The sequence below is a fragment of the Neophocaena asiaeorientalis genome, unplaced genomic scaffold, assembly GCF_003031525.2.
Source record: "Neophocaena asiaeorientalis asiaeorientalis breed wild unplaced genomic scaffold, Neophocaena_asiaeorientalis_V1.1 scaffold124, whole genome shotgun sequence".
NCBI lineage: Eukaryota > Metazoa > Chordata > Mammalia > Artiodactyla > Phocoenidae > Neophocaena > Neophocaena asiaeorientalis.
In genome coordinates, this window is record NW_020174135.1 from 7,447,006 (window position 1) to 7,461,191 (window position 14,186).

At 37.4% G+C, this 14,186-nt stretch overlaps 1 protein-coding gene across 1 annotated transcript in view; it reads right to left on the reverse strand.

Annotated features, from left to right (window-relative positions):
* DOK6 (docking protein 6) overlaps positions 1-14,186 on the reverse strand; it is a 398,603-nt gene that overhangs the window by 119,296 nt on the left and 265,121 nt on the right. The window contains exon 5 of the mRNA XM_024754918.1: positions 11,811-12,000. Within this exon, the coding sequence (XP_024610686.1) occupies positions 11,811-12,000 (190 nt within the window). The remainder of the gene's footprint in view (positions 1-11,810; positions 12,001-14,186) is intronic.

Below are 14,186 nucleotides of genomic sequence, written 5' to 3' on the forward strand. Positions count from 1 at the left end.
AGAGAGAGAGAGAGAGAGAGAGAGAGAGAGAGAGAGAGAGAGAGAGAGAGAGAAGGGCACTCCTGGTTCTTAAAGCTGACAAAAGACCTATTTCATTTTCAGAAGGATTTATATGCATTTCAAATAGAAGAAAGTACTTACAATTTTACATTTTCTAAAGTAAGTAAGTTCAAAGAAAAAGGGAGGGGAGAGCAATCTTTCTGCCCATTTTCAACAAAGAATGAAGTCTCTTAATTTTAATTTGTATTTGGTCTTACAATCCAGAAGCTCATTACACGTGCGGTTGGCCTGGCAAGTTATCACACGTTTCACCCAGAGGAAAGAGCTCTGTCAGCATCTCATCAACTGCATGACATCTCTTCTCCAGCTCCCACATCCCTCTCCTTTATCCCCGGCACAACCGTGATTTCAGTGCCACAGATCTTAGGGCTATTTATTTATTTATTACTGCAGCTGGCGCTCTTCCTGCTATCAATTTCTATCAGGATCAAACAGACTTATCCCTAAATAACAAACAAAGTGTCAGTGGTTTAATGCAGCAGGAATTTCTCATTCATACTAGTCCACTTTGGTTCTGGGCATCTATCCTGGGCAACCAGGACAACATTGGCATAGGAAATAAGTGCATTAGCTTAAACAGATCACTTCTGTTCATAACCCTTCGTTGGGAGCTAGTCAGATGGCGCCCCAGACTGCCCTGGGTGTTGGGAAATGTAGGGGAGCAGGAGATACTTGGAGAGCAGTACTGTTTGGGCAAAAGGCCATTGAATCTAATTTTAGGGACTTAGGAGTTTTCCCGAAGGAGACGATCTGCTACTGGAATCATAAAAGATGAGTTGGAATGATTTGAGCTAAAGTGGGAGGACAGTGGGAGATGGCAGGATGTTCAGGATGGATGGACGGCACGGGCAAAGCTTAGGTGACCTTCATTACGTGTTATTTGATGCTGGAGTTTAGAGCAGTAAGCAGGACATAAGCAGAGAGTTTGTTGAAAAGGCAAATAAAGTGCAGAACCAGGAGTGTTTTATAGGCCATGCCGAGAAAACTTAAGTCTTTATGTTACAGGCAGCAGGGAGGTGCTTTTAATGCATGAAAGTACACATAGATTTAAATTTTAGATATATCTATCTAGTGACGTTGTGGGCTATCTTTAACCAGGTGAATAATTTCAAATAAACAGAGTAGCAGATGTCTTGGTCCATTTTGGGCTGCTTTAACAAAATATCACAGACTGGGTGGCTTATAAACAACAAAAATTTACTTCTCACCATTCTGGAGGCTGGGATGTCTAAGATCATGGAGCTGGCAGATGTGGTGTCTGGTGAGAAGTTACTGAATCATAGACACTCTCTTTTCACCTGTTCTCACATGGTGGAAGGGAGAAGGAAGCTCTGTCCAGCCATTTTTTGACTATTTTTTAAAAAAATTCAGGTACAGTTGATATACACTAAGTTTCAGGTGTACAACACAATGATTCACAATTTTTAAAGGTTATAGTCCATTCATAGCTACTATAAAATACTGTCTATATTCCCTATGTTGTACTATATACCCTTGTGGCTTATTTATTTAGTTTGTAACTTTTAATCTCCTATCCCTATCTTGCCCCTCCCCTTGCCCTCTCCCCACTGGTAGGCACTATTTTGTTCTCTATATCTGTGAGTCTGTTTCTTTTTTGTTATATTCACTAGCTTGTTTTATTTTTTAGGTTCCACATATAAGTGATATCATACAGTATTTGTCTTTCCCTGTCTGACATATTTCACTTAGCATAATACCCTCCAAGTCCATCCATGTTGTTGCAAATGGCAAAATTTCATTGTTTTTTGTGGTTGAGTAATATTCCATTGTATATATATACCACATCTTCTTTATCCAATTATCTGTTGATGGGCACCTAGGTTGCTTCCATATGTCGGCAATTGTAAATAATGCTGCTATGAACATTAGGGTGCATATATCTTTTCAAATGAATGTTTTTGGTTTTTTTTGAATACCCAGGAGTGGAATTGCTGGGTCATATGGTAGTTCTATTTTTAGGTTTTTGAGAAACCTCCATACTGTTTTCCACAGTGGTTGCACCAATTTACATTCCCACTGAGTATAAGGGTCCCTTTTCTTCACATCCTTGCCAGCATTTGTTAGTTGTGGTCTTTTTGATGATAGTCATTATGACAGGTGTGAAGTGATATCTCATTGTGGCTTTAATTTGCATTTCTCTAATGATTAATGATGTTGATCATCTTTTCATGTGCCTGTTGGCCATCTGTATGTCTTCTTTGGAAAAATGTTGATTCAGGTCTTCTGCCCATTTTTAAAAAATCGTGCTGTTTGTTTTTTTGATGTTGAGTTGTATGAGTTGCTTATTATTTTGGATATTAACCCCTTATCAGTCATATCATTTGCAAATATTGTCTTCTATTCAGTAGGTTGTCCTTTTGTTTTGTTGATGGTTTCCTCTGCTGTGCAAAAGCTTTTAAGTTTACCTGTAATTAGGTCCCATTTGTTTATTTTTGCTTTTATTTCCCTGGCTTTAGGACACCGATCCAAAAAAATATATTGCTACAATTTATGTCAAACAGTGCTCCACCTATGTTTTCTTCTAGGAGTTTTATGGTTTCCGGGCTTACATTTAGATCTTTAATCCATTTTGAGTTTATTTTTGTATATGACATTAGAGAACATTCTAATTTCATTCTTTTACATGTAGCTGTTCAGTTTTCCCAGCACCACTTATTGAAAAGAGTGTCTTTTCTCAATTGTATATTTTTGCCTCCTTTGTCATAGATTAAATGACCATAGGTGTGTTGCTTTATTTCTGGGCTGTCTATTCTGTTCCAATAATCTATGTAACTATTTTTGTGCCAGTACCATACTGTTTTGATTACTGTAGCTATGTAGTATAATCTGAAGTCAGGGAGCATGATTCCTCCAGTTCTAGTCTTCTTTCTCAAGATTGTGTTGGCTAGTTGGGGTTTTGTATTTCCATACAAATTTTAAAATTTGTCCTATTTCTGTGAAAAATGCCCTTGGTGTTTTGATAAGGATTCCATTGAATCTGTAGATTGCCTTGGGTACTATGGACATTTTAACTATATTAATTCTTCCAATCCATGAACACGGTATATGTTTCCATCTGTTTGTGTTGTCTTCAATTTCTTTCATCAGTGTCTCATAGTTTTCCAAGTATAGGTCTTTTAACCCCTTATGCAGATTTACTCGTAGATATTTTATTATTTTTGATGTGACTGTATGTTGGGCCACTTTCATAAGCTGTGTGCCTGTAACAGCAAGAGCTTTGAAAGCTATCAGATGTAACGTATTTACAAAAGATGATTAAATTCATCAAACACCTATTTCACATGCCCAACACTGTACACGGCAATACTGGTAATCAAAAAGGATCCTTTGCTTTGAAGAAATCAACATTCTTCTATGAAAAAAGCTAAAACACCAGGACATGATTTTATAGTATCAGCCCAGAGTGTAATTAAAAAATAGAGACTGTATTTTAACAAACGTGCTGAATATAGATATACAAAGGGACTCTTTCTGGGGAAGTGGTCACCTACAGAGGAGATGTACATATCACTGTTAATTGCAGTTTCTTAGACTGGCTTATGAAAGCTTTAAGAGGAATTTTCCAAGTGAGTTAATGTGCCACTCCAGACCAGTCTTACGACTTCGGGTTCATTTATTTTAATGCTGGTGATAACCACAGGCATAAGCCTCAGGACACTGTGAGGCTAGAAATCCACCAGTGAGCACAAGCATTGAGTGCTGAAATGATTTTTTTTTTTTTTGCGGTACGCGGGCCTCTCACTGCTGTGGCCTTGCGGAGCACAGGCTCCGGACGCGCAGGCTCAGCGGCCATGGCTCACGGGCCCAGCCGCTCCGCGGCACGTGGGATCTTCCCGGACCGGGGCACGAACCCGTGTCCCCTGCATCGGCAGGCGGACTCTCAACCACTGCGCCACCAGGAAAGCCCTGAAATGATTATTTTTAATTAAATAGCCATAACCTTAAAAAATTCCCATACATATGAAAATATTTTAGTCCTTAATTAGTCAAATGAGTAAACCTACCACTCACTCAAAAGACAGTGAATTCATCAGTATCTTTACCTGTTACAGGCACACAGCATATTATATACACGTGGTCATGCTAGTAATTCGTGAGTGCATTTCAGCTAAAGCTGTATTTCACTAAACTTAAAAAATTCAGAATTATCTTTTTTTTAGCAACTGTAGAAGAGTACAGACAAATAATACTTTACATGTTGTGAAGGAAATTGAAATTGTGTCAACATCAGCTGTTTCAAAACATTTTTCTTTCATATTTCTTTAGTTTTTTATTTGCTTAGGTTTTCACCATCTTATTATAGCTTACTGACCATCTGACTTTTAAAAAACTATAACTTTATTAAATAATTTCAATTTTCATAAATAAAAGATAAGAAGAGATTTTAAAAAGGGGGAAAAAAACTAGTATTTTTTGAGCACTGAATACATTCCAAACCTTGCCTAATTCTCAGACATCACAAAAGGCTACAAAGTAATATTTCAGTCCTTGTGGTCACAAATAAAGGGTATAAGACACAAGAATGAAAACCAATTTGGCCAAATACATAGAAGAACAAGTATTTTAACCCAAATCTAATAGTGCTGCGAAAACACATATTCTTCCATCTTCATAGAGCTTTGCTGATGTGTCTCATGTTTCATGGCACAGTCAAAGGAAATATCTGTGTGCCGCATGTCCGTTGTTTCCAGCCACAGTTACAGATGGTCCTTCAAATCCATCCTCGAGGATGCAGAACCCAGTGGATACAGAGAGCCAACTGTACTACACCATTTTATATGAGGAACTTGAGCATCCTTGGATTTTGTTATGCACAGGGGGTCCTGGAACCACACCCCCACAAATACCGACGGACAACTCTACTAATAGATGATAGAAATTTATCATACCGTTACAAGGTATTAGATTATAGGGAACAATAGGTGTGTAAAATTTAGAACAAAAATATATTCCAACACTTCCACATACAAGATTTATTTTTTCCAGCTTTACTGAGGTATAAGAACAATAGAGGTTGTATACATTTAAGTTATTCAACATAACTTTTTTTTATTAAGACCATTTTCTAGTGTAGTTTTTAGTTTCACAGCAAAATTAAGGGGAAAGTACAGAGATTTGACAACTACCTTCCCCTACACATGAATAGCCTCCTCCATTATCAACATCTCCCACCAGAGTGGTACATTTGTTTTACTTGATAAACCTACACTGACATCGTAATCACCCAAAGTCCAGAGTTTACGTTATGGTTCACTCTTGGTGTTGTACATCCTATGTGTTTGGACAAATGTATAAAGATGTGTATCCATCATTATGGTATCATCCAGAGTATTTTCACTGGCCTAAAAATTTTCTGTGCTCTATTCATCCTCTACCATCCCTGAACCCCTTGGCAACTACTGATCTTTTTACTGTCTCCAGTTTTTCTTTGTCAGAATGTCATATAGTTAGAATCATAAGGTGTGTAGCTTTTTCAGATTAGCTTCTTTCACTTAGCAGTATGCAATTTAAGGTTCCTCCACATCTTTTCATGACTTGATAGTTCATTTCTTTTTAGGGCTGAATAGTATTCTATTATTTGTATGCAACACAGTTTATTCATTCACCTTCTGAAGGACATCTTGGTTGATCCCAAGCTCTGACAATTATGAAAAAACCTGCTATAACCATTCATGTGTAGGTTTCTGTGTGGACATAAGTTTTCAACTTCTTTGGGTAAATATCAAGGAGCCTGACTGCTATATTGTATGGTAGGAATATGTTTAGTTTCATAAGAAACCACCAAATTGTCCTCCAAAGTGGCTACACCAGTTTGCATTCCTATGAGCAAGGAATGAAAAGTCCTTTTATCCCATATTCTCTCCAGCATTTGCTGTTGCCAGTGTTCCAGATTTTGGCCATTCTAGCAGGTGTATACTGGTATCTAATTGTTATTTTAATTTACATTCCCCTGATGATATATGGTGTACTTATTTTCCATCTGTATATCTTCTTTGACGAGTTATGTGTCAAAGTCTTTGGCTCATTTTTTAATTGGGTTTTTGCTTTCTTACTGTTGAGTTTTAAGAGTCTTTGTAATTTTGGATAAAGTCCTTTATCATATGTATCTTTTTCAAATATGATCTCCCAGCCTGTGGCTTGTCTTCTCATTGAGAAGTTTTTCGCAGAGCAGAAGTTTTTAATTTTAATGAAGTCCAGCTTATCAGTTAATTCCTTAATGGATCATGACTTTGGTGTTGTATCTAAAATGTCATCGCTATACGCAGGGTCATGTAGGTTTTCTCCTATGTTATATTCTAGGAGCTTTATGGTCTTGCATTTTACATTTAGGTCTGTGATCCATTCTTAGTTAATTTTTGTCAAGGGTGTAAGGTCTGTGTCTAGAATTATTTTTAGCATGTGAATGTCCAGTTTTTCCAGCACTATTTCTTGAAGAAGCTAGCTTTTCTCCATTGTATTACCTTTGTTCCTTTGTCATAGATCAGTTGACTTTACTTATGGGGCCTATTTCTGGGCTCTCTATTCTGATCCACTGGCCTATTTGTGTGTTCTTCACTAATACTACACTGCCTTCATGACAGTAGATTTACAGTTATGTCTTGAACCCCGGTAGTATCGGTCTTTTCACTTAGTTCTTTTCCTTCAATATTGTGTGGTCTATCTTAACCGTGTTTAAGATTAGTGATATTAAATACATTTATAATATTGTGAAACCATCATCACTGTCCATCCCCATAACTCTTTTCATTTTGTAAAATTGAAACTCTATACTCATTCAACAATAATTGTCGATGCCCTCTCCTCCTAGCTCCTGGCAATCATCATTCTACTTTCTGTCTCTGTGATTTTGACCACTTTAAGTACCTCATGTAAGTCGAATCATACTGTACTTAACTCTTCGTGGCTGGCTTATTTCACTTCGCATAGTGTCCTCAAGGTTCATCGATGTTACAGCATGTGTCAGAATTTCCTTCCTTTTTATGGCTGTGTAATAATCTTCATTGTATGTATATATCACATTTTAAACACCCATTTATCCATTGATGGACACTTGAGTTGCTTTCATGTTTTAGCTCTTGTGAATAATGCTTCTATGAATATTAGTGTACAAATATCTTTTTGAGACCCTACTTTCAATTCTTTTGGGTGTATACCCGTAAGTGGAATTGTTGGATCATATATGGTAACCCTATTTTTAATTTTTTGAGGAACTGCCATACTGTTTTCCACAGGGACTCTACAGTTTTACATACCCACCAACAGTGCACAATGGTTCCAATTCCTCCACACCCTCACCAACACTTATTATTATTATTATTTTGATAGTAGCCCTCTTAATGGGTGTGAGTGGCATCTCATCACAGTTTTGATTTGCATTTCCCTAAAAATTAGTGACGCTGAGCATCGTTTCATATGCTACTGACTATTTGTATATCTTCTCTGGAGAAATGTCTACTTAAGTCCTTTGCTTATTTTTTAACTAGATTGTTTTTTGTTGTTATTAATTTTTGGAAGTTCTCTCTATATTCTGGACATTAACCGCTTATCAAATATATGACTTGTAAATATTTTCTCCCAATTCGTGAGTTGCCTCTTTACTCTGCTGATATTGTCTTTTGATGTACAAAAAGACATATGATAATTACTGTGATAACTGGTCAATCATATGTCTTCTTTGGTGAAGTTTCTGCTTGAATCTTTTCCCTATTTTTAAAATTGGCTGTTGTTTTTCTTATTTTTGAGTTGGAAGTTCTATATATGTTTTGGATAAGTGCACTGTCAAATATGTGACTTCCAAATATTTTCTCTAGATCAGTGTCTTGCTTTTCATTCCCTTAAAAGTGTTTTTGCAGAGGCAAGTTCTTAATTTTGCTATAGTCAAATTATCTTTTTTGGGGGGAGTAATCATGCTTTGGTATCACATTTAAAAACTGTCTGCCTTACCTTTTATTTTAACTAACTGGTCATACATTAGAGAAGGAAGGATTTCTCTCTGTATTACTGATCAAGAAAGGTTTAAGGATAGAATAAGCCTCACTATGACATCACGAAATCCTTGATTATAGCACCTAGAGCATTTGCTTCCATTAACCATCTTCCTATGGGAACCGTATTGTTTTATATTTCCAATCGTTAAAAATCTGTAACCAGATTTTCCCCAGGCTTCTCAATAAGGATAATATTATCAAAGTTAGTGAGACATATATTTTAAGCACTGACTGTGTTATATTAAACATTGTGCTGAATAGGGAGGTTATGTTTTGAACAATCATTTTATAAAAAAGGATTCGGGGCTCGCTTGAATTCTGTTATGCAGGCATTTGAGCTCATCCTTAGTTTTGCTTACAACATTTATGAGGTTATGCAAAGTGAAAAAGCCACATCAGCAGTTAAAAAAGTGGTTTTGTCTCTCACAGGATAAAACTGCACATAATCACGAATCCTATGACTTCCTCTGCAGGTTTGGATTTTTTTTGATTTTTTGATTAAAAAATCTTGCATGACACATTGGTGGTTTTCACTCTTAAAATACAAACTTAAAATCTTTATGGTAAAAGAGCAATTCCTGGGACTTCCCTGGTGGCTCAGTGGTTAAGAATCCACCTGCCAAGGCAGGGGACACGAGTTCGATCCCTGGTCCAGGAAGATCCCACATGCCGTGGAGCAACTAAGCCTGTGCGCCACAACTACTGAGCCTGCGCTCTGGAGCCCACGAGCCACAATTACTGAGCCTGCGTGCCACAACTACTGAAGCCCACGAGCCTAGAGCCCATGCTCCGCAACAAGAGAAGCCACTGCAATGAGAAGCCCGCGCACCGCAACGAAGAGCAGCCCCCACTCGCCGCAACTAGAGAAAGCTCGCGCAGCAACGAAGACCCAACGCAGCCATAAATAAATAAATAAATTTATTTATTTATTTATTTTAAAAAAAAGAGCAATTCCTCTGAGCAGGCAGGGGGCCATGACTTCACCTCCCCAGGCTGCGCCCCTTTGAGGACAGCTCCCAGTGAACGCTTCCCGGTCCCCGCTCTCTTTCTGTCCTCACATGTATGGGGTATGAGTGTGAGGACGTGTGAGGTAGGCTCCTCCAGAAAGAATGACCTTGCTCCACTTTTACTGTTTATCCTTATCTTTTATCGGTACAGTAGAATTTAAAGTGCATTTTGGAAAAAGCCTGTCGGTCGAGAAAGGACTATTTTGGCATCCAATTTTATGACATTCCAGTACATGCAGTAGTTATGAATAAACGGCTAGAGACTGCTTCCAAACGATGTGCCTTGTGCAAAGAGCTAGTAACATAAAACGCAGAAAACGTCATTCTTCAGCTCAAGCTTCACTAGGATGACAGGCCGGGCCTTACCTGCCAACTTTTCCTTTAAATTGTCACTTGTCATCACTCATGCCATTCCCCTCCCCGCTTCTCCCGGTCCTGACCTAGGGAACACAGCGTCCTGCTTTCATTTCTCTGGATCACACATGGACAAAACCTTCTGCCCTTGGCTACCTTTAATAAGAGTGAGATCGTCTGGAATTTACAAACTAGACACACAGAATAATGGTCAATAGGGCAAAGGACACCCAAATTTCAAAGAAGGAAAAACATACAAATGAACACAAGGACACACCTCCAAACATAAAGAAACAAAGGAGAAAAGAAAAAAAATAACAAGATATCCAAGTCCTCTATCAAAATAGAAACATCCTAAATCATCATTTTAATGCTGTGGTTATGGGGTCAAGAAGAGCACTCTCTTTGCACCCTTAGAGGGTGTGTGAATTGATTTTACTTCCCTTGAAAGCAATTTGCTATATTGTGAAGAACCTTGAAAATGTTCACAGCTTTTGACCCAGTAATTCTTGAAAAAGGCTCTGCTAAGAAAATGATCAGATATTTGCACATCTTTTTTTCGCAGATGGTCGGTCAGTGTGGCTTTATTTATACTAGTTCATTCTGGAAACACCCTAATATTAAATTAATGATAGTACAGCCATATGTTCAGATACCACATGACCACAAAAATCTTGATTTTAAAGGACTCAGAGATTACTTCTCAATATAATGTTAAGTGAAAATATGCTGATTTTAAAATATATTGGAAAGAAGTAAACCAAAATATTAAAAGCCATTTTCTCAAGATGGAGAAATTATGAGTGATTTTAAGCTTTTCTTTCCAATTACTCCCTCAAAAGTTTGGGTTAACTTTTTAATCAGACGATATAAAGTATTAAAAAACTGAGATTTACAAGAAAAATGTAAAAAGTTCAAAGCCTGCTCAGGTTATGAAAACATACTTCTGACTTTACTGGGCCTACCTAGGAATAAAGGCCTGGCTGTATCTCACAGCTTCAAGACCCCCTCTCCAGAAAATGCTTGGGGCTCTTTCCCCTTCCTTGGCACCATTCCTTCCAGAGGAAGTGTTTTGTTGTAAAAGTAACAAATGCTCACTGTCAAACCTCAAACAGTGGGAAAGTATATAAAATAAGAATAGTAAATCCCCTCCAACTTTCTTTCCCCACTTTTTCTTTTCACATTAAAAACACTGGGGGATAATTTGCATATAACAATGCACACCAATATTTATAAACAGTTCCATGGCTCTTGACAAAAGTCAGGATACAGGGCATTTTCACCACCCCCGAAGTTCCTCGGTGTTTCCTGGAGTCCATTCTCTCCCTATCCCCAATCCTAGGCAACCATTCATTTGCTTTCTGTCACTGTAAATTAGTTTTGTCTGTTGTAGAATTTCCTACCGATGGAATTACACATAATGCTTACAGCAATGTTATTGAGATTCATCCAAGTTGTGTGTCATGGGTAGGTAATATTCTGTTGTATAACTATTATAATTTATCTATCTAGTCACATAGTGACTTCACTGTAATTACCTTATAAGGCCACAGATTCATTTCTAGAATGTGATAAATCATGTCCCCAAGTGTGAATACATTAAACATCTCTTATAGAGAATCCCTAAACCTAAGTCTTGTCTTGGATGTGTGACAACAATATCACAAAGGGGTCAGAGCATAATAACGTTGATTCAGTTGGTTGAAGCTCACGTCTAAACCCGTACCTGTGAATAATGATTGTGAAGCAAGCATTCATTTTAGACATTTATGGATTCCAACCATATGCTGTGATCAAGAAACCAATGTATTTGTCTTGACATACTACATTTAAAATCAGAATTACACATTTCATAAACTATGGATTTGCCAACTTTTTTTTCAGTCATTCTGAATTAATAATACTTAATTAATGTTATTAACATAAACATCTGGGTAAATGAATATTGCATTAACTTATCTCAAACCTAAAAGGTAGTATTTAAGCAATTTTATATAAAACTCCTTTCAAAATATTTTCCTTTGAGAAAACCCCACAGGTATAATGCTGGCAAGGACATGTTGAATTTTATGGAGACCCTATTGCACCAAAAATATAGGAGGATGAACCCTAAATAAATATCGTAATAATTTCACAAAGATCTTGTATGATAAAGATAATTATGAAACTGGTTTGATGCCAGAGTAAGAGACGGGAATTATTTTGAATGGGGTACTTAACCTGCCATAGAATTAACACAATTTTATTCAGATTATCAGTAAGAACGTGAAGAAATTATTGATATATATTTGGTGCTCTCTACCCTTCATGGAAATGAAACGGCCAGCCTGGGCACTGCGGGACAGAACCTTTGCCTGTGGCTTCTGTGCTCAAAGCTTACCTTCCTGACTCAAACGTGAACCATGTTGAGTCCCGCCCGTATCTCCTCAGTGAGCTGAGAGGCCACATGACCAGCTTGACTTTGGCATTGTGGATATCCCAGAGATAGATATTCTCATGAGTGATCTGCATTGTGCATTCACCATAGATGTCCAGGTTTGGTGTAGGCATAAGATACACGTTGAATCGCTCTGCAAAGAAACAAGGAATGGAGAAAATGAAGCCGAAAGAGGTGTAACTTTTTATGGCAGCATTGTATGAGTTTGTATACCTACCTACAGCCTTCAGAAAGTGTTACTGTGTCCCTTGGTGACATCGATATATACTGCGAAACACTACCTTTTTCTATTGTATGGGAAAAGGAGTTAGAGTATTCTTAATCATTAATCCATTCACTCATTCTTCAACTTTTTGTTGCATGCATTCTCTATGGTGGGGATTAAATGGTTAAATTGTACAGTGGGATCATAAGGGCAGAAAACTAACTGGAGTCTGCCCAAATGCCGTAACTGTCCGCTTCTTCACATAATCTTAAGTGGATGTCATAGAAATAATTTCTGCGAGGAATGTCTTCTTTAACTTACACAAAAGCTTACTCAATTTTACCTCTGAGGCGTGAAGTATTTAATGCCCTCTCAGACTGACTCTCAAAGCACAGAGTATTCACGGTCAAATTCAGCTTGTGATAATTGCAGATATTCATTACTGCCTTCGGCAGAACTTCAGACGTTGTTTTGGTATGCAAAATAAAAGCACATAACTGTTTCACTCCTGGATAGTTTGAAATTGAAAATCTGATTATTAGGCAATGATTCCAAACCTCGCTTTATAACTTTTCATGTATCTCAAAGGTTACCGCAAAATCCCGCAGCCCCTGATCCCCATTAAAATGCATTAGATGCACTTTATTTTGAAAAATAAGGTTAGTTGGTAAGTTCCAGGAAGTAAAGAACTTGGTATGACCTACAAAGTGTCCTACAAAGTATCCTTAGTTCCTAGCACCATATTCTTGGTTTATAGTAAATGATCAATAAATATTAGTTAATTGTATGAATGAAATAAATATATCCCACGATGAATATGGGCTGCAAGAATTGAGGAATTACAAAAAAATAATGAGTCGTGATAACAAAAAGTTTAAGAATTACTGGCAGATACACTTTGTGAGTTGGAATCTGATTGCGAATCGTTCTCTAAAGGCAGTGCTGTTGCATGAATTATTTTGAGGAGGCATAATGGTGCAGCTGCAGTTTGTAAAGGATTGAGATGTTCAGAAATGTGCTATCATCCATCGTGATGCGACGATCTTAAACACTGTGTGTTTGCTGGTACTGAGCTGGAATTGTCTATAATAGAAAGAATCTTTTCAGTGGCAGGTATTTTGTAAAGCAAGGATTTTCTGATGCAAAATCAGTTATATTTAACTTAAGCACGACAGCTTGAAACTTAGTAACCATACGGTCAATACTGATGTTCCAGTGCCTAGATATTCCGGGACCAAAAATCATCTAATGATTCAATGTTCTACTTAGGTTGTTGACCCATGAAAGTAATATGTATATAGATTTCACAATTATTCCCCAAAGAAAAGGCAAAATGAGATAAATTCTATACCTGAAAAATGAAGAACATTGTCCCATTAATTATGTGCAATAAAAGGCTGTATCTACATCTACATAGACACGTACATATTCCATAAACCTTAAAATTCTTGTGTGCAAGTATCTACGTGCAGCGTTAAATACATCCCTCACTTTCCCGGCACAGTTCTCTCTCCAACGGGATTACAAGTAAATCAAAAGGGTATGATCTAATATGAGAATAGAAATGAAACTTGGACCCAACAGAGTGACTCAGGGCTATAGTTAATGCCTGAACAGCAATATTCTTTTCTTTGCTCAAGACACTTTTGATGAAGTTCAGCTTCTACATTGGAACTAACCATGTGTCAGTGGCATCTGTTGTGCATAGGGAAAATATTGTCATTATAAAAGCGGAAAGTGAAACGGTCCTCTAAATTCTTTCCTTTCCATCAATCCCGGAGTTCGAACAGAGCATCGGAAGACTCACTGCCAAAATGCCAAGAAATAACAACACTTTTAAAAAACTTCTGAAATAAATAAACATCATTAAACAATCTTCCTGTTGCTTAAGACTGTACTGACCCTTGATATTCACACCTATTGTTTGTAACTGAAAAAACGGAGCATACAAAAAAATGGTCCTGACATGGAGTGTCCTTCAAATGGATGTTCCGTGAAAGGTTGTACATAATCTACAGAGTATTTCAGAGGACCCAGAAGAACCATAACGTTTTCACAGAAATGTCTGCGTGCTCCAATGTTAGCAGATAAAACCTAACAGTAATAAACACAGA